Raw genomic sequence first — 20,432 nt, 5'->3', positions numbered from 1 at the left:
AAAACCGGTCAAGAACATACTTTTAGTAATAAAGATAGATAGATAGATATACACATATTTATATAGTTATATATTCATATATAAATATACACCTTTTTTTTCTCATTTATAACATTGTTTACAGAGTACTATGTTTACATATTCTGTTGTGCTGCTGCAAGTAAGGATTTCATTGGGACGTGAGAGAATAAAACACTCTTGACTCTTTACTTACGTCGCTGATGTGTGGGATAGAACTAGTGTACGGGTGATCGGTGGTCGGCATGGACTCGGTGGGCCGAAGGGCCTGTTTCCACGCTGTATCTTTAAATTAAGCTAAAAACACGAAAACCAGAGGGAGTCTAAAGAAGGATCTCTACCCGAAACGTCACCTAATTTCTTCTATCCAGAGTTGCTGGCTGCTCCATGGAGCTCCCCCGCACAATCAAGGCATGGAATAGTCTTCACCCTACTATTGTTACCCAACCAGACGCAACTAAATTTAAGGTAACTCTTTTTCCCCCAAGAACCCTTTTTTGCTTAACTCCAAGTCAAGAGTCAAGAGAGTTTTATTGTCACGTGTCCCAGATAGGATAATGAAATTCTTGCTTGCTGCAGCGCAACAGAATATGTAAACATAATACAGAACAGGAGATAAAAGTTCAGTGTGTTTATATACCATAGACCATATATATACACAATAAATAAACAGATAAAATGCAAGCTGTTATTGTTCAGAGTTTGATGATGGACCCTCCACCACCTCCAGTTTAAATTCCATTTAGAATATTTTTGGAGGACCAGGAAACCCGGCGGCCCGGATGGCGGGCAGAGACATAGAGTGACAGAGAGAGAGAGAGAGAGAGAGAGAGAGAGAGAGAGATAGAGAGGGGGGCCTGCTCAGTGTTGAACGGCAGGTGTCCTGTCTTGGCCGGAGGCTCCCAAGATTTTGAGGCCCAAGACTTTAGCCGATGAAGCCTAGTGGTAAATCCGGCTCTGCTGGAGTTCCAGAGCCCTGGCCGCAGGGGTCAAATTCTACCCGCCGATTGTCATGGAAGTCCCGATGAGGTAGAGATTGCCCGCCTCACCCGGCCTAGGCATCACATTTTCCAGGGGTGGGGGGCAGGGGCAGTTTTGTCCTGATTACAGGAGTGGTGGAACCGTACTGTGTTAAAGGTCTGATTTAAAGTGTTATATTCTTTAAATTGGATGCACAATATTTGGCAAGCTAAACAATTATATTAAACAACGCCATAAGGCTTTTTAGCTACACTAGTTTAGAAATTAATTTCTCTACCTGCTCCAAAATCAATGGCAGCGCAAGTTCAAGATCAATTAATTTTAGCAGATATACCATTATAGAAATAAAGCTCATCATTTGTTTGCTAGATTAGTACTTAAATGGTAACTCAGAATCCGAATTGATTTAACTAAAATTACCACAAAAACAAAAGATACCAAATAAATAACACCCACCTGGGCCCTGTTTGGGTGTTACAGCTGTGGCTAAAATAGTTCCCAGCAACTTTGATACAGAGACACGTACATCATAATTAGAACCTTCAAAGGCTTTGAAACAAAGTGTAGCAACATTCTCGAGTTCTGTGGTCCACATAAAAACAGCTTCTTTCTGAAGTTCCAAAAGGCACTGAAATACAAAAAAAAACTGTCAGTATCTGCTGGAGCAATCATGGTAAAAAGTTAATTGGAACATTGGAAAAAAAGAACACATCTGGAATTAACACACTAATCCTGTCGACAAATATTTTTGGTCAAGAACTAAGGTTAATAGCTGCAAATTAGGTATTTGGCATTCTGAAACGTAATCTTTTGGACTGCTGTTCAAGATTTATTTTTTTAATGAAGCAAATGTCACACATGATCATTAAAATGCAGCACTGAGAGAAAAAACAGCACTTCAAGTAAAAAGGTACATGTGGGGAATAAACCAATAAGGAGACCGCATAGTGAAAAGCACAAAAGACGCACAGGCAAACAGGAGAAACGCGCACTAAAATGCTCTTGCTTCCAGATCTTTGCAATGCCTTTTAATTTGTCCATCCATACCATCGAACACGAAATGCAAAAAAAAAAATTTCAAACACAGTTTTTCAAGGTTGATTATATTGCTTCAAAACTGATATCTCTACATCACTGCCAGTTAAACATTAAACTGTCTTCCCTTATTCTTATCCCTATAGACAACAATTTCTCAGATTAACTCTGTACAATATTTTCATATGTATCCGATTGTGTTATCATATCAAATCTAATTTTCATACAATTATTCATATTTCCATTTTTTCAACCTTACAAAATCTGCTTTAGATCTTTTGTCAAGTGCAGGTTTTTCTCATATAATGGGGCAGCACAGTGGCGCAGAGGTAGAGTTGCTGCCTTACAGCGCCAGAGACCCAGGTTCGATCCTGACCACGGGTGCTGTCCATACAGAGCTTGTCTATTCTCCCTGTGACCACGTTGGTTTTTTCCGGGTTCTCCGGTTTTCTCAAAGACGTGCAAGTTTATAGGTTAATTGGCTTCTGTAAATTGTCCCCAATGTGTAGGATGGAACTGGTGTACTGGTGATCGCAGGTCGGCGTGGACTCGGTGGGCCGAAGGCCTGTTTCCCCACTGGATCTCTAAACTAAACATTTCCCAACGCTTTCCACAGCTCAGAAACACTTCCTCAATATTTTTTGTGTTGAAATCAAATCTAGAAATAAACAACCAACCTTTTAAAAATACATTGTCAGAAAGTCTAGGTACCAATTATTTTTCTGTTTTAACAAACCCTGCAGTCTTTTTCCTCATTCAAATGTGGCTGAAAGTGAATAAATGTTAAAAATATGAAATGTATACCTTTGCTGCAGCACAACGAACAGCCATTGATCGATCTGTCAAACATGAGCGAGCAGCTTTGTAGATATCTCTGTGACACGGTATAGCAGCAACTCCTTGCCCCAGAAGTATCTTCTGTAAACTCAGCATAATTTCATAGCGCCCTTGGGACTAGATGGCGGAGAAAGATGTTTAAGATTAGATAGTCAAATTTAACCAAACAGTAGGCTTCTCAGCTTGCATGAAGACTGAGCACTCTCTTGGAACTTTTAGCACAATAATCAACATTAGAAATTAATAATTATACATAGTCATAAAGCACGGAAACAGGCTATTCATTCCAACTCGTCAATGCCGAGCAAGATCTCCCATTTAAGTTAGACCCATTTACCCATCTTTGGCCCAAAATCCCTCTAAATCTTTCCTATCTATGCACCAGTCATAATGTTTTTTAAATGTTGTTATTATACCGGCTTCATCTTCTTCTCCTGGCAGCTCATTCCAAAACCCACCACTCTCCATGTTAAAAAGTTGCCCCTTGGGTTCGTATTAAATCTTTCCCTTAAACCTATGCCCTCTAGTTCTTGATTCCCCTATTCTGGGTAAAATACTCTGTGCATTCACCCTATCTCTTCCACTCATGATTTTATACACCTCAGTAAGTTCATCCCTCAGCCTCTTGTGCTCCAATGAATAAAGACACTCAAGCCTTGGCAACATCCTTGTAAATCCTCTCTGTATTCTTAAGATACACAAAGTGCTGGAGTAACTCAGCTGGTCAGGCAGCATCTCTGAATAAAAAGGATGGGTCACATTTCGGGTTGGGTCCCTTCTTCCAGTTTAATGGCATCTTTCCTATGGCAGGGTGACTAAAACTGAACACAGTACTTCACGTGGCCTCACCAACATCTGGCACAACTGTAACATAATGTCCCAACGTCTATACTCAGTTCTCTGACTGCCAGCAGGCTAAAAGCCTTCTTCATTATCGCATCTACCTGCAACACTATTTTCAGGGAACCACACATGTACTCCTGGATTCCCCTGTCCACCACAATCCCCACGGCCTTGGAACATCCAGTACCTCCTTGACCATAATACGGACTGTACTCAAAACATCTCCATTTATCTCCTGGATATACGACTACCTGACGGGTCGACCACAGTTTGTCAAGCTGGGGAACAGTGTCTCTGGCACAGTGGTGTGCAATGTTGGTGCCCCACAGGGAACGGTTCTGGCCCCGTTCCTCTTCACCCTGTATACAGCAGACTTTAACTATGTCTGACACATGCCACGTACAGAAATATTCAGATGATACAGCGATTGTGGCATGTGTAAGGAACGGGCAGGAGGAGGAATACAGGAACTTGACCAGTTCCTTTTGTGCAGCTGTTGTGAAGAGAACTGTCTCATCCTGAACACAACTAAGACTAAAGAGATGGTGGTTAACTTTGGCAGGTCCAAGCTCCCCCTTCAGTCTGTCAACTCTGACTCCCTCTACAAAAAAGGCCAGAGCAGACTCCTTTTCTTCAGAAGGCTCAAATCCTTCAATGTGTGTAGTGATATGCTGCACATGTTTTACAACACTGTGGTTGCAAGTGTTATTTTCTACGCTGTTGTCTGCTGGGGCAACAGCATTAGTGAAAAAAACAACAAGAAGCTGGTCAAACTGGTTAAACGAGCTAGCTCAGTGCTGGAGGGGAGAGTGGACTCTGGGATGGATGTGCTTGAGAGGCGTATGAGGCACAAGGTGCAGGTCATCCTGAAAAACCCCGGGCATCCCCTCCATGTAATTCTGGAGAATCAAAAGAGCACTCGGAACAACAACCGGCTCCTCTCCCTGCACTGTAGAACGGAGCAGTTCAGGAGATCCTTCACCCCTGCACCCATTAGATTTTATAATTCGGACCGCTAGGCTGTGGGGGGATGCATTTTTGCAATTTTTAATTTTTAATTGTTAATTATTGGTCTTTTTAAGTATTTATTGCTCTCAGGTAGTGTCCACAGTGTATTCTATGTATTTTCTGTCTGCGTTCGTTTTGAATCAGTGGGTTTGTTGGTTGGGGGCTTCTGGACATCTGAATTTCCCCGAGGGGATCAATAAAGTATTTATTATTATTATTATTATTAACTTTCACAAGTTCTCTAGTCCTCAGATCATTCTCTGCGGTAAAAACAGAGAAGAAATATTCACTGATGATCTTGCCAATCTCCCACGGCTCCACACATATGACCACTTTGGTTTCTTTCCTGTTATCCCTTTCCCCTTAACATACTTATAAAACCTTTGGATACTCGTAAGGTTTCATAAAGAAAGGAATGCCATTTATCAAAAATAAATAAATAAATCCCAAATGCAAACATTTGTTACTGTCTGTCGGCTGTTTTAGAAGAGATTCTGATAAAGTCTCCTCCTACCTCAGCGCTTTTCATTGCTTTCAATAAGATTCCCACTGAGATTGCATGCGTATTCCCCAATACTCGTCCGAGTTGTTCATACAGAGCTCCCAAACAAGCAACTGCAGTCCTGCAAAAAAAAGTAAACAACTTCAACAATTCATGCAGAAACATTGTATTTACAAAAATGAGTATGCTTGAAGAGAGAATTGATAGACTGTCATATCTGCTGATGGATATGTTCACAGGAATTAATTTCTACAAAATAGCAAAATTACTTGGATAATATGAATCGGTAAAATACCTTCTGAGAAAGGAAACTCAAGTGTGTTTATCAAAGTAGATTGTGTGCCAATTCACATTCCTACCCAAAATCAACTAACTACCATGAACGCACAAATACACATAAAGTCACCCACATCTTCTTTGCAACCTCAAAGTAGAGTTTCGTTTTAACCAAGAATTCCAACCATCACTGAAGCACATTTTGATATCAGAGAGAATTTCTAAGCAAACCATCTTCTTCCATTGGATTCCATCTATGGTGTATACATTATAACATCGGCATAGGGATGTCAAATATTAGGGGAGAATTTAGAGAAACCAGTTTCAGATTCAGAATCCTGTGACAATATTACAGTGCATTTTACCCCTTAACTAAATCATCACCTCACTTAAATGGCTTTGCACATCCAATCATTAATGTTTAAGAAAGAACTGCAGATGCTGGTTTAAATCGAAGGTAGACGCAAAATGCTGGAGTAACTCAGTGTGACATGCAGCATCTCTGGAGAGAAGGAATGGGTGACGACCCGAAAGAGATGCAGCCTGTCCTGCTGAGTTACTCCAGCACTTTGTGTCTACAATCATTAATGTTGTTGTTTAACGTCTGTTGCTCTAAAGTTAGTCACAATGGGGGAATTACCACAATCCTCATATTTTTCTACAAATAATAAATAAATAAGATCGCTTACAGTTTGGTGGGCAGGTAGCTTGGTGAGTCATCCTTACTTCTGATTATCTCATTGCATTTGTCAATGGTTTGGTACACAGAGAAAATATCACCAATACTATATAATAAGGCCAGGTTCTTCGCAATCAGTTTGCGGGCAGGTGGGCCTGGTGAGCTCTCCAGCAAGGCGGTCAGTTGTTCCACCAGTGGCTTCTGCTTCTCTTTGATATCAGCCTGCAAAGAAAAAGTGGTCAGAAAAAAGAAAATTGCAGCATAAATGCACTTTTATTTGTCTTGCTCCTTCGTGTACTCTCAATCTTTTGTGCATTACATCAATTTTATTTTTTTGAATGCTGCATTGTTATGCAATCAAACCAAGCTGTGATTCTATATGTGCAAAGGAATTTACAAATAGCAATGACCAGTCAATGAGGGAGGAAGAGAAAAGAGACCGTAGATGCTGGAGTCTGGAGCAACAAACAATTTGCTGGAGGAACTCGGTGGGTTGAGTAGCATTGTGAATGCAAAGGAATGTTTGATGTTTCTGGTCAAAACCCTGCATCAGAATTGAGAATTCAGGGGGAGTATGCCGCACAATGGCACAACGGTAGAGTTGCTGCCTTACAGCACGTTATTTAGTAATCCAGGAGTTTACAAGATGATCTTGAAACCTGGCACGAGGAAGTTTGAATTCAGTTAGTAGAGACTTTAACTGGAGTCCTCATCGTGTCAACCGTGGATTGGCATAAAAACCCATCTGGGTTGGAAGGAAACATTCTGACCTAAACCACTCTGCCTTTAACTTTCCAGACCCACAACAATGTAGTTAAGACTTAATTGCTCCCAAGTGCCTGAAGATTCCATCTGGGATGATGAAGAAATGCTAACCTGTGCAGTCAAACCAGCACCCACTTGACTCCTCCCACTTCCTCCAAGGCGTAGCTATGTGCATCCGCATGGGCCCCAGCTATGCCTGCCTCATTGTAAGGTATGTTGAACAATCCCTGTTCCAAGTGTACACTGACCCTATCCCCAAACTTTATCTCCATTACATTGATGACTACATCCATGCTACCTCCTGCATCCATTCAGAACTCATGGACTTCATCAACCTCACCACCAATTTTCATCCTGCACTCAAATTTACTTGGACCATCTCCAACACCTCCTTCCCCTTTCTTGATCTCATAGTCTCCATCACAGGAAATAGACTATTGACTGACGTCTATTAGAAACCCAGTGACTCCCATAACTATTTTGACTACACTTCTTCCCACCCTGCTTCCTGCAAAGACTCTATGCCCTACTCCGTTCCTCCGTCATCAGGTGTTCAATACTAGAACATCTGAAATGTCCTCAGTCTTTAGGGAACGGGGGTCCCCCTCTCCCATCACTCATGTCTCCTCGGTACCCCGCAGCTCCACCCTTGCTCCCCATCCCCCTAGTCGCAACAGAGACAGAGTCTCCCTAGTCCATACCCTCCCACCTCATCAGACGTTGCATACAACACATAATCCTCCAACGGGATTCCCCACTAGCCACATTTTCCCATCTTCCCCACTTTCCACCTTCTGCAGAGACCTTTCTCTCCACAACTCCCTGGTAACTCATCTCTTCCCACCCAAACCACTCCCTCCCCAGGTACCTTCCCCTGCAACCGCTGAAGATGCAACACCTGTCACTATACCTCCTCCCTCGAGGGTCCAGGGACCCCAACAGTCCCTTCAGGTTAGGCAGAGGTTCACTTGCACCTCCTCCAACCTCAGCTACTGTATTCGTTGTTCAACATGCGGACTCTTATACAAGCAGACCAAAAGCAGACTGGGTGATCGTTTCGCGAAACACCTTCGTTCAGCCTGCCTGAACCTACGTGATCTTCCGGTTGCTGGACACTTTAATTCCTCTTCCCGTTCCTACGCAGACCTTTCTGTTCTCGGTCTCCTCCATTGTCAGAGTGAGGTTAAATGCAAATTGAAGGAACAGCATCTCATTTTTCGCTTGGGGAACTTACAGCCCAGTAGTATGAATATTGATTTCACTCACTTCGGGTAGCCCCGCAATTCCCTCTCTCTATCCCTCCCCCACCCAAGTCGCACTAGATTCTCATTTTCACCTTACAAACAGCTAACAACGGCCTGTTTCCTTTATCATTGTTACTTTTTTGCATATCTTTCATTCATTGTTTTTTATATCTCCACATCACCGTCTACAGTGCACACCATAATGTTTGGGACAATGACCCATCATTTATTTATTTGCCTCTGTACTCCACAATTTGAGATTTGTAATAGAAAAACATCACATGTGGTTAATTTCTCTCTAGACTAATTTGCCATGAGAAAAAGACACTGTCTATCTCCTCTAACTGTACCCCTCATAATTTTGTAAACTACAAAGTCATCCCTTGTCCTATGTTCCAGTGAGAATAATTCCAGTCTATTTAATCTTTCTTGTTAACCATCATTGTTTCTATTAGCCACAGGTGAGGTAGCGGAAGACTTGAGGATGGCTAACATTGTACCTTTATTTAAGAAAGGCTGTAAGGACATAGGACAAGGGATGACTTTGTAGTTTACAAAATTATGAGGGGTACAGTTAGAGGAGATAGACAGTGTCCTTTTCTCATGGCAAATTAGTCTGGAACTCAGCACAAATTTGTGATGGAGGAGAAATTTAAAAGGAGTACATTTTAAGAGAGTGCTGAATATTTGAAACAAGATATCAGAGAAGGTAATGGAATCAGAGAGCATTATAATGTTCAAAAGGCACTTTGACAGGTATTTCAGTAAGGATTGGAGGGATCCAGGCATAATGTGGGCTAGTGAGATTAGCTGGATTGGCATCAAAGGTTAGCATGTCTATTGGCATGACCTGTATCTTTGGAAAATTACAAAAGCAAAGACATTTTCACAACTTTAAGAACAGTTCATGCTTTACCTTACTCGCAGCCACCAAAAGTTTTTGCAAGAATTGCAGCCATTCAAAAAAAGAATGCTGGTTTCTTGGCGTCACTCAGTTTACTGTAGAACTCTTCATTTAATAGCAGGCCATGTGCTTGCTCCATAGCTCTGCCAGACTTCTCTTCAAAAGCTCACGGAAACTTCACAAAAGGCAGAAGGAGAATTAAAAGTCTTGGCATTCTTTCAATTACTGCAACACAAACATAAGACAACTATTCATTAACAGTCTCCGACTATCAACTGGTTCAACAATATATCAATGAGCAAACACTACACACAGCTAAAACTGTTTGATTATTCTTGAAATGGAAAATACAAGAAGCATCCAATAAAAAGTTGCATGTGAAATACATCTAACTGAAAACTTAGCTTGTATTAATTTATTGTGCTCTAGAATCAAATTTGTAGTTATTTCCACCATTTTAAAATGAGGAACATCTTTGTACAAATTTTATCAACATAATAGCTTCTCTCAGTATCAAAATTGAACAGTATGCTATTTTAAAAACAAATATTCAGTCAATAATACTGCACAGAAACAGGCACTTCAGCCCACTAGATACATGCTGGCTATCAATTACCGATCAGCGTTAACATTATTTTCCTACACTCTGCCTGCAGCCTTCTATGCCATGGCATTTCACTTGCACAATCTAAATACTGAAATGTTGTCACAGTACCTGCTCCCACCAATCCATTGGACATTGTGTTCCAGATTTTAAAAAAGACATTTGGACAGATGTATGGATAGGAAGGTTTGAGAAAGATATGGGCCAAATGCAGACAAATTGTATTTACACAGAACCGTTGTCATGGACACATTGATCTGAAGCAGTTTCCGTGCTATATAGCTCTCTAACTGAGAAACAGCATATCCTTATCAAATTCCCTCCTAGATCTCCCATTCCTTACCTTAAACCTATGCTGTTTGGCACGCTCAATAAATATAAATGAAAGTTTCTCACTATGCAAGTTTTCCCATGCCCCCTTTTGGAATATTATTCAGTTCACCCCCCCCCCCCCCCCCCCCCCCCCCCCCCCACCTTCCCATATCGAATGAAAACAAACCTAGCCTATCCAGTCTCACACAAAATTGAAACATTCCACCTTAGCAACAACCCGGTGAATCTTCTTTGTGCTCTTTCCTGTACAACCACATCCTTCCTGTTGTGCAGCGAGGAAAACTGAATACAGCTCCCTAACAGTGGCCTAAATAAAGTTTTGTATGATTGAATCACAACCTCTTTGCTCTTATGCCCTGTAACTAATGAAATCAGGCATCCTGTGCGTCCTCTTAATCTACTTCCAGTGCTGCACTGAAATTCACTGCATTATATGATTAACTAGTTATATTTAAGGGCACAAAGCATAATTGTTAATGCAACCATTTCAGCTCAGGGGTTCTTTGTTCATTTGAGTCTCAAATTCAATTGCTTTGTGGATTACAATACAATCTTAGATTAAATTATTGATTGTTTTCTTTGATCCCCATCTGAAAAGTCATTGCCCATGTTTAAAATATTGCTGTACATTTATATTTATTAATTAATTTTCTCCTTGGAAAGGTTTCTGTACGTCCAAATGAGCCAAAAGATTGGAGTAAATGTACTTTTGAACAATTAAGCTGCAAGAAATGTTCTTAGGAAGATCAAAATGATATTAAAAAAAATAATATATGCAGTTTGTGTTTGACCCACAAGCTGTTGCACATGGAAATATTAGCACAGATCTAAGATTGCAGTCATGGAAAAATATTATACAACATAAACAATGGGCAACAATTACGATATTTGAGGATTAAAAAGTTGGTCAACAAGTTCTCTTCATAGTGTTTAAGAAGGAACTGCAGATGCTGGAGAATCGAAGGTACACAAAAAAGCTGGAGAAACTCAGCGGGTGCAGCAGCATCTATGGAGCGAAGGAAATAGGCAACGTTTCGGGCCGAAACCCTTCTTCAGATGGAAGTCTGTCTTCAGTCTGAAGAAGGGTTTCGGCCTGAAACGTTGCCTATTTCCTTCGCTCCATAGATGCTGCTGCACCCGCTGAGTTTCTCCAGCTTTTTTGTGTACCTTAAGTTCTCTTCATAGTTCTCCAACTACAGTAAACCCTTGTTCCAATGGACCACACGGGAATGGTATCCATTGTTGCCGATTATCCGCTATAACCGAGTAAGGGATTCGTTTGAACCACCTAACGGTCATTCCGTGAAACGAGTTGTTTGCAAAAGTTCTTTTTAACAGCTAAAAATTTTTTTTTTTTTTAAACTGCTGAAAATACTAAAGGCTGTAGTCAAGTCAAGTCAAGTTTGTTTGTCACATACACATACGAGATGTGCAGTGAAATGAAAGTGGCAATGCTCGTGGACTTTTGTGCAAAAGACAAACAACAAAACAACCAAACAAATTATAAACACAATCATAACACACATATTCTTTTACATAATAAATAATAGAAGGAAAAACGTTCTGTAGAGTTAGTCCCTGGTGAGATAGGCGTTTACAGTCCGAATTGCCTCTGGGAAGAAACTCCTTCTCAACCTCTCCGTTCTCACTGCATGGCAACGGAGGCGTTTGCCTGACCGTAGCAGCTGGAACAGTCCGTTGCAGGGGTGGAAGAGGTCTCTCATGATTTTGTTTGCTCTGGAGTTGCACCTCCTGATGTATAGTTCCTGCAGGGGGGTGAGTGAAGTTCCCATAGTGCGTTCGGCCGAACGCACTACTCTCTGCAGAGCCTTCTTGTCCTTGGCAGAGCAATTCCCAAACCAGATGGTAATGTTCCCGGACAAGATGCTTTCCACCGCCGCTGCGTAGAAGCACTGGAGGATCCTCGGAGACACTCTGAATTTCCTCAATTGCCTGAGGTGGTAAAGGCGCTGCCTTGCCTTACTCACCAGTGCTGAGGCGTGTGATGACCATGTCATATCCTCAGAGATGTGGACTCCCAGATATTTAAAACAGTTCACCCTATCCACAGGATCCCCATTTATACTCAATGGAGTGTACGTCCTCGGATGATGTGCCCTCCTAAAGTCCATGATCAGCTCCTTTGTTTTTTTGATGTTCAAGAGGAGGCTGTTCTCCTGGCACCAGAGTATGTTACATTGTTTAAGAAAGTGTCGATCTGAGCGATTGCTTGTCAATTTCAATGCCTTGTCAATTTCAACAGCCTCCGCAGTGTAACAAGCAGCCCGTGTTCTTAAAGAGACAGTCTGCTGTAATCAAAATCCATCACAAAAAAGTTTGTAATAACGAGGGGTTACTGTGTTCCTATTTATGTGAAAAACATCTAAAGAATGGGGTTCAAGATCAACAAGTCACAGAAGAAAAGGTTTATTTTCTTGAAAGGAACACATTTTAAATGATTCTGATCAAGCACAAGTGTGTTTACAACATGAATGCAATCGCAAACGTATTGGCACCATTCATTTAGCCCAGTGGTTCTATAACCTTTTTGGCCCCACGACCCCATCAGATATTCTTGGTCAGTTCCGTGACCCCCAAAACAAAAATTGGAAAAAAACCAGCCCGATTTATTAAAACATGTCCGCCAATGCTCAGTCAATGGGATGGCTGAAATTGCTTCGCAGCCATCATGCGATCAAAAAAGGCACAACTGTTCGACAGGTAGCACACCTCATGTCAGCTTCGATCACAAGCCTATTGCGTACCTTCGTTTTCAGAGTTACCATGATTGAGAATCCAGCCTCACAGCGATAGGTTAAAGGGGAATGGGCCCTCTTCGAAAGAACAGAGCAGTCCTTCACTTTCAGCCAAAACGTGGCAAGCTCTTGTTCCATGAAGTTACTCTTGAGCTCCGCATCTTCACAGATAAAATTCAACCTCCGCAGTCACGTCAGTATCGCTGATGGCACCGTCTTCAACAGAAAAGGGTCAGATGATCCACTCATCACGAGAGCGGTCGTCCAGTCCGGGAAGTAACGTTCGATGGCTTCACTAATTGCCAAAAGGTGGGTTGAGATCTCCTTGTGGAAGTGGCATTCAGCATCTAGCGTAGCATCCAGGAGAGTCGACATCTCAGGGAAGATAGTTGTGTCACCGTCCTGGACACTTCTCTGGTAAAGGTTCCTCCTGAACGCTGCCACTTTGTCATGAGCCGTGTGTAGCATTGGGAAGTTTCCTTAAAGTGACAGGTTCAAGGAATTCACCCCGGCGAAGAAGTCAGCCAAGTAAGCAACCTTCATCACGAATTGTTCATCCTGCATAATTTCATGAAGCTGATTCTCCTTCTCAGTACACCCTCTCTCCAAGAACAGCGCTATTTATCTTGAAGTTGAATCACACGATTGAGAACTTAAACACGCAAAAGCCAGCGCACCTCTGTGTGGAATATCAGAACAGTGAAATCGGCGCCCATTTCTTCACACATCGCTTTGAAGATTCTTGTGTTTGTTGCGCTCCCTCGGATGTGGTTCACAACCTTCACTGCTTCTGAAAGCACTTCTCGAAAACCAGGAGGGAGAGTCTTCATCACAAAAAGCATGGCGATGTACCATGCAGTGGATGAAGGAAACATGGGGAACAACATCCTTCACGAAGGCTTTGAAGCCGGATCTGAAACTAACCATGGAAGGTGCCCCATCTGTACACACCCCGACAAGGCATTCCCAGCCAAGCTCATGTTTGATGAGGAAGGCTTCCAGCATTCTGAACACATTTCTCCCCGAGTGGTAGTGGACAATGGCTCCGAGAGCAGGTACTCCTCCTTCATGGCTTCTCCATTGAGGTAACGAACGTAGACTAGCAGTTGGGGACATGAGGGAACATCTGTTGACTCGTCCAGTTGCAGTGAATACACTGGATCGCTCTTCACAGCGCTCACTACTTGCAGCAGAATATCATTACTCATATCCGAGATTTGACTTTTGACTGTGTCATTCGAAAGGGAAATCTGCCTGAACTTGCTTGACTGCTGTTCCCCCAGCACCAACTTTGCTGCTTCGAGAAGGCATGGCTTGATAAGCTCTTCACCGATATTGTGAGGTTTCTTAGTCTGTGCGATTCGATAAGCAATCCGGTATAAAGCTTTCAAAGCTGCTTCATTTTGATGAGCGCAGTGACCCGTCAAATAGATGCGGGAACCCTTGAGTGCAGCTTCTTTTCGTTTGAAAAAGTCCACGTCCCCCGCTGCTTTTCGCCATTCCCACGGGCTTGCACTCTCCTAAAATCCCGCGAGTCAACGGCCTGTCGGCCCGCAGGCGCATTGAGGGCGTGCGCAGCGTCTCTACTGGCGTACACACGTCTCGACGTCGTACGCAGCGTCTTGACGGCGCACACCTAGCGCATGGCGTTACGCGATGACGTCAGGCCACCCACCCTTGCAACCGCGCGTTGCGGGAACAGACCCGACAGGTCTGAACTTGGTCTAGTATACTTTTAAAAGTGTGTGTGTTTGTGTGTGTGTGTGTGTGTGTGTGCGTGTGCGTGTGCGTGTGTGGTTTTGCATGTGAAACGCATCTCCTTGAAAACCAGACGCAAAAATGCAGAGATATTTACCATTTCGGAAGGGATTTTACTTATAAGTTCAGAAATCCACTCCTTGGTCAATTATTTCCCCAGATTTTGAATAACATTGATGACAAAAATCAATTTTTAAAATCTAAACGGCACTCAGAAGCTGCTGACATCACAATGCCCACATGCCGACCAATCCAGGCACACCTGCCTCCAGGCGGCGCCTCCCAGCCGCTGTGGATTAAAGCCCCGCGCCCAGCCAAGTACGCTCGCACCACGCCTCCCACAGCCTGGACTCCCACACCCGCCCGCCTACTCCACTCCACTCCACCTCTACCTCTACCCCCCCCCCCCCCCCCCCCTCAAAAATGCTGGAGAAAATCAGCAGGTGAGGCAGCATCTACGGAGCGAAGGAATAGGTGACTTTTCAGGTCAAGACCCTTCTTCAGACTGATGTGGGGGTGGGGGGGACGGGAAGAAGAAAGGAAGAGGTGGAGACAGTAGGCTGTGGGATAGCTGGGAAGGGAAGGAAGGAGAACTGGCGTGTGAACTGCCCAAGCGAAATATGAGGTGCTGCTCCTCCAATTTTTGCATATCTGCATATTATTCACTCAACAGTGTCCCTTCAAAATGAAGATGCAGAGCAAGAAATACTGCAAATGATCTTCTACAACATAATGGACAGTTCATTTATTTTGACACAACTGCCTGAAAAATTCATTCTAGCCCTAATTTGCTCCCATAACTTCAGAATGATCCAGTCTTTCTGATTTTCAGTATTCAGTAATCAGTATTTACTTTAATGTCATTTTAACTGAGTACTCACATACACAGATGAAATGAAAAAATTGTTTCTCAATCAGTTCCCATCAGTGTGGTTAATAAAAACAGAATAAATACATATAGCTTTAAAAATTTTAATTACCATATCTAAAAATAGGAATTTAAATAAAAAATAGAAAATTGAAATAAAAGCAGACATTCAGACCGAACAGCGGCTTTGCTTTGACAGGTGCCTAGCTGTCAAAGTATGGGCGAGGTTAGATGTGTTGGTGTATGATATATGGGGAGGGGACACAGTCCGTTAACCAGTCTTATTGCCTGTGGAAAGAAGCTGTGTAGCATCCTGCTGGTTTTGCAGCTGATGCTCCTGTACCTCTTCCCAGATGGCAGAATGGAGAAGATGTGGTGTGATGGATGATAGGGGTCCTTGATAATGGAGATGGCTCTGCTGATGCTCCGCTTCTTATAGATCTCCAACAGGAAAGGGAGTGGGGCACCAATGATCCTGCTGGCTGTCTTCACTATCTTGTTAAGTTGGTGCTCATTAGCCTTGCAACTCCCAAACCAGGAAGTGATGCCATAGGTCAATATACTCTCGATGGTGCCCCTGTAGCAGGTCCTTAGATGAACAGTAGGGAGACCTGCTTTCCTTAGTCTCCGGAGAGGGTGGAGCCGCTGCTGAGCTCTTTTGATCACTGCTGTGGTGAGTTGTTCCACAAATGGGAAAATTGACTCTGCTCGAAGAACTAAAAAGGCATGCTTTATTATTCCCAGTAAGATTTTGAAGTAATTTTCATTTATATCACTGATGAAAATCTGCTGAAAAATGCTTGAAGATACTGCTATGTAATGTTCTTTTGTTTCTCAATTAAGGTTGCATAGAGTACAGAAATATTGCTTAATAAATTCCATAAAAATAGGACTTTAACCGAAAACGACTTCAGCTGTCATGTTGATGTATACATGTAAAGGTGCTCATTTCAATGGTATCAAGGACAACTGGAATAGAATGGAAATCAGCGTTTTTGTTTCACACATGAAAAGAACACCTTCCCTAGACTAATCAGTCTTTCTGACTGGACTCACAAAAATATTCCTTAACTGTACACGTCAGTCAATAATCAACGCCAATAATCACAGGATTCACTGGCAATATACAATCAAACAAACTACGAAGAAACAGTAAACTAAAACATTATGCCGCCGTGCATTTGATATTTTTTATAGAAAATCATTCAACTGAACATTGGACCAAACAAATGTCTGAAGGGTCTCGACCTGAAACGTCACCCATTCCTTCTCTCCAGGGATGCTGCCTGGCCTGCTGAGTTACTCCAGCACTTTGGGTCCATTTTCAACTGAACATCGGAGATCTTTTAAATACACAAAATGCTGGAGTAACTCAGGCAGTATCTCGGGATATAATGGATAGGCAATGTTTCGGGTTGGTACCCTTCCTCATCCTGAATCGATTGGATTGGAGATCTTTCAGATAAAGACTGGACAGTAAGCAGTGGATGAAATAATTAAGTGGCTTGATTAATAACAGAATTTCATTGAACTGTCAATTACGCTTTCCAACAGCTCTCCTCTAAATTACAAGTCATACTTTTTTATTTTTTAAATGGCTCATTTACAGCTTTAAATTTCGCAGCTCCAGCACTAAGTAACTGGAATTATAAATTATTTATGATAAACTGAGATGTACTAAGTGGTATCAGAAACTGTCAGTGTCCAGGATTAGCCAACTGTCTTGGTAATGGAGAAACTGAACAGGTCTCTTCAAAATTAGATTTCTGCCACAAACAGCTTCCACACATACACGAGAAACTGCAGATGCTGGAATCTTGAGTAAAACACAAAGTACTGGAGTACCTCTGGCAAGGCAGCATCTGTGGAGGGAAAGGATAGGCAATGTTTCAGGTTGGGACTTTTCTTCTGACTCAAAGCTGAAGGGTTCCAACCAAAAACTTCACCTATCCATGCCCTCCACAGATGCTGTCTAACCCACGGAGTTATTTCAGTACTGTGTGTTTTATTCCACAAATACATTACTGACATCCGGTGAAAAGAATAATATAAGAATGTTTGCAAATTCACCGGACTTAAAAAGAATATTTGCAGTTGACCAACAATGTGAACAATTAATGCCGCACACAAATGTAAATAAATCAAATATAGATTATAGAATCAGTTGCCAGTACAAAACCAGCTGCCCATCAACCTTATAGAATAATCTAGCCTTTCTTTATCAATGCACTTTCTATGAATTAATGAATAAGTTTATTGGCCAAGTATGTTCACATACAAGGAATTTGCCTTGGTGCTCCACTCGCAAGTGACAATTGTGATATACTGTGACAATTAAGAATGACACATTAAACATTAATAATAAAACATTATCGATTAAACATGTGAATTAAATAAAATACCAGGGCAAAAGGAGGCTACAGATTTTTGGTTATTGAGTAGAGCTACTACTCGTGGAAAAAAGCTTTTTATGTCTGTCTGTGGCAGCTGTGACAGTCCGGAGTTGCCTTCCAGAGGGAAGTGATTCAAAGAGTTTGTGGCCAGTGTGAGAGGAGTCAGATATGATCTTACTGAACGAATCTTAGGAAAAATAATGCACAAAAATCTACCTTCTCGGCATAAACTAATGACAAACCTCACATAAGCTTATTTATTTCTTGCAATGTTTTCTAATATTGCTTTAAAATTCCTAAGTTTTATTTTAAAAGTCCTGCCTAAAACTGTAGAACCAGTACATAAATGACATAATGCAATTACAGTATGTAAAGCATTCAGAAAACAAGAACCCAACACACAGTCAACTAATTATTTGTGAGATATCTTAGAAAAATCTCAAAACAGTGTACTGGAGGCTGTGGTTCAGTTTGCTGCAAATTTTTTTTAAATTCAAAAATAAACATAATAAATGCTAACTGGAAGAGGAATTGTCATTTAACTTGGGATAAAAAAAAATAAGAGCAATGATATTGCTTTCATCTCAACTAATGTAAATATTGTATTTTCTGAAAAAAAAGAAAAATACAGAGTAAAGCAGTTAAAAATAAATTCTAATGGAATTATTTTTAAGGCTGTTTACACGGATTGGACCGTTTTATGGTTCATGCCTTCTCTTAAGGGACATACTTGTATTGAAGTTTTGGCTATTTTTTGCTAAACTACCATATTAATATTGGGAGAAGGCACCATTGCCTTCCTTTAAAGAAATTAAACTAAGCAATTAATCAGTTGTTAAATCTGCCTGCAACAGTCTGTCCAATAGTAAATATTACCGAGATACACAGTTTTTTTACTAGCAGTAATATATTCACAAAGGCCGGCTCCAATATTGTTTTATGACAAAGCACGTTTTAATTCACACTTGTGCTGTGTTCTTTATTGTGAATCGCTATATATGTTAACATAAAAGTACAACAAAAATTGTAGCCCTGAAAATACCACCACCTTGTTTTAATCCTTTTGTTTCCATTCAACCGCTTGTTGATGTAATCACCAGCTTAAACTACCACACCCGGAGACAACATTGAACTCTATGTCCACAAGCTATTTTTCTTTTAATCAAGTACAGTACGCGGAATGTTAGATTCTTGAATAAAATCTTAACTTCATCCACAAATACCCATCGCGTTTTAAACATGCAACACTTCATAACTATATGCCCTCAAGGAAATAAATAGAAAATCATTCTCGAATAAAATCCTAACTTCATCCACAAATACCAATCACGATTTAAACATGCAACACTTCATAACTCTCTATGTACTCAATCAAATTAAAAAAATCATCCCATGTACAAGATTCCCGAATACCCTAAATCCATCCACAAACATCAATCAAGATTTAAACATGCAACACTTCCTATACGCTCATTGTGAAAAATGCAGTGGAGTTAGTACTTTTTTGCTGCATTGCTGCAAAATATTCAAATCGCAATGTGTCACAGATTAAATGGCAGCAGCCTGCAACGTTACTGCATTAATTGATGAAGATTCACCACGTCTCAAGGGTCGCCGCTGGATTTACTTCAGTTGGGGAGTATCACCAAAGGTATCACGCCGTGTAGCCTTCAAGCCTTGCCTCGACCCTTCACTCCGTCAACCCCGCACGGTTGATGCGGCGAGTTCCCACCGATAGGAGTTGGACTCTGCAGGCGTTGGCCGGGTGACCACCCCGGGGATCGCTCCTCCACCGCCTCCCCGCCCGACCCTAGACAACAGGCCGCAGCGCCAGGACACCCAGTCACTCACCGGCACCGAGACCGAGACCTCCTCGCTTGTAGACTGCGCGGCCCTCGCCTCTCCCAGTCCACAGGAGCCGCGACCAAGACTGGCCGGCGCCGAGCAACCAGGCCAGGGCTGCGAGCACAACTCCGAGCGGTCGGCGGAGGGGCCAGGCCGGACCAGGCCAAGCCAGGCTAACTCCGAGCAACCGAACAGCCTCTGTGCTGCTGCAAGAGAGGGAGAGCTTCCCCCTGCTCGTCAAGACTGTTTTATTGTCATATGTCCAAAGCAGAACAATTACATTCTTAATGTGTAGGAAGGAACTGCAGATGCTGGTTTAAACCGAAGATAGGCACAAAATGCTGGAAGATTCGCTCCATAGATGTTGCCTCACCCGCTGAGTTTCTCCAGCATTTATGTCTACCCACAAAATGCTGGAGTAACTCAGCGGGGCAGGCAGCATCTCTGAAAGAAGGAATGGGTGACGTTTCGGGTCAAGAACCTTCCTCGGACTGAGTCAGACCTTACATTTTTACTTGCAGTAACTATAATATGTAAACAGTTCTCTGTAAACAATAAACAAAAAAGAGTGTGTACAAAACATATGTGTGTGTGTATATATATATATATATATACACATATACACACATACAATGCAAGTATGTCATTGGGGTTATCAAGTGGGCATCTCTCTTCATTTGGGGTTTCGGTGAAGGCTCAACAGAACAACCCCTCCCTCCTCCCCCAACTGACACGATTTCTTCTCCACCAAATCCACCCACGGTCTTGCTCTGCTGCCTTGGA

The 20,432-nt window shown here is 42.0% G+C and overlaps 1 protein-coding gene across 1 annotated transcript in view; it reads right to left on the bottom strand.

Annotated features, from left to right (window-relative positions):
• Window positions 1-19,880, bottom strand: part of heatr5a (HEAT repeat containing 5a) — an 82,085-nt gene extending 62,205 nt beyond the window's left edge. The window contains 7 exon segments of the mRNA XM_055640652.1: window positions 1,456-1,627; window positions 2,839-2,988; window positions 5,237-5,345; window positions 6,190-6,401; window positions 9,105-9,155; window positions 9,157-9,317; window positions 19,656-19,880. Of these exon segments, the coding sequence (XP_055496627.1) occupies window positions 1,456-1,627; window positions 2,839-2,988; window positions 5,237-5,345; window positions 6,190-6,401; window positions 9,105-9,155; window positions 9,157-9,231 (769 nt within the window). The 5' untranslated portion in view covers window positions 9,232-9,317; window positions 19,656-19,880.
• Between the last annotated feature and the right edge of the window lie 552 nt (window positions 19,881-20,432).

Source organism: Leucoraja erinacea, chromosome 9 (genome assembly GCF_028641065.1).
Source record: "Leucoraja erinacea ecotype New England chromosome 9, Leri_hhj_1, whole genome shotgun sequence".
Taxonomy (NCBI): Eukaryota; Metazoa; Chordata; class Chondrichthyes; order Rajiformes; family Rajidae; genus Leucoraja; species Leucoraja erinaceus.
The sequence above is the reverse complement of the archived record's forward strand: the minus strand, read 5'-3'. Positions and strand labels throughout refer to the sequence as shown.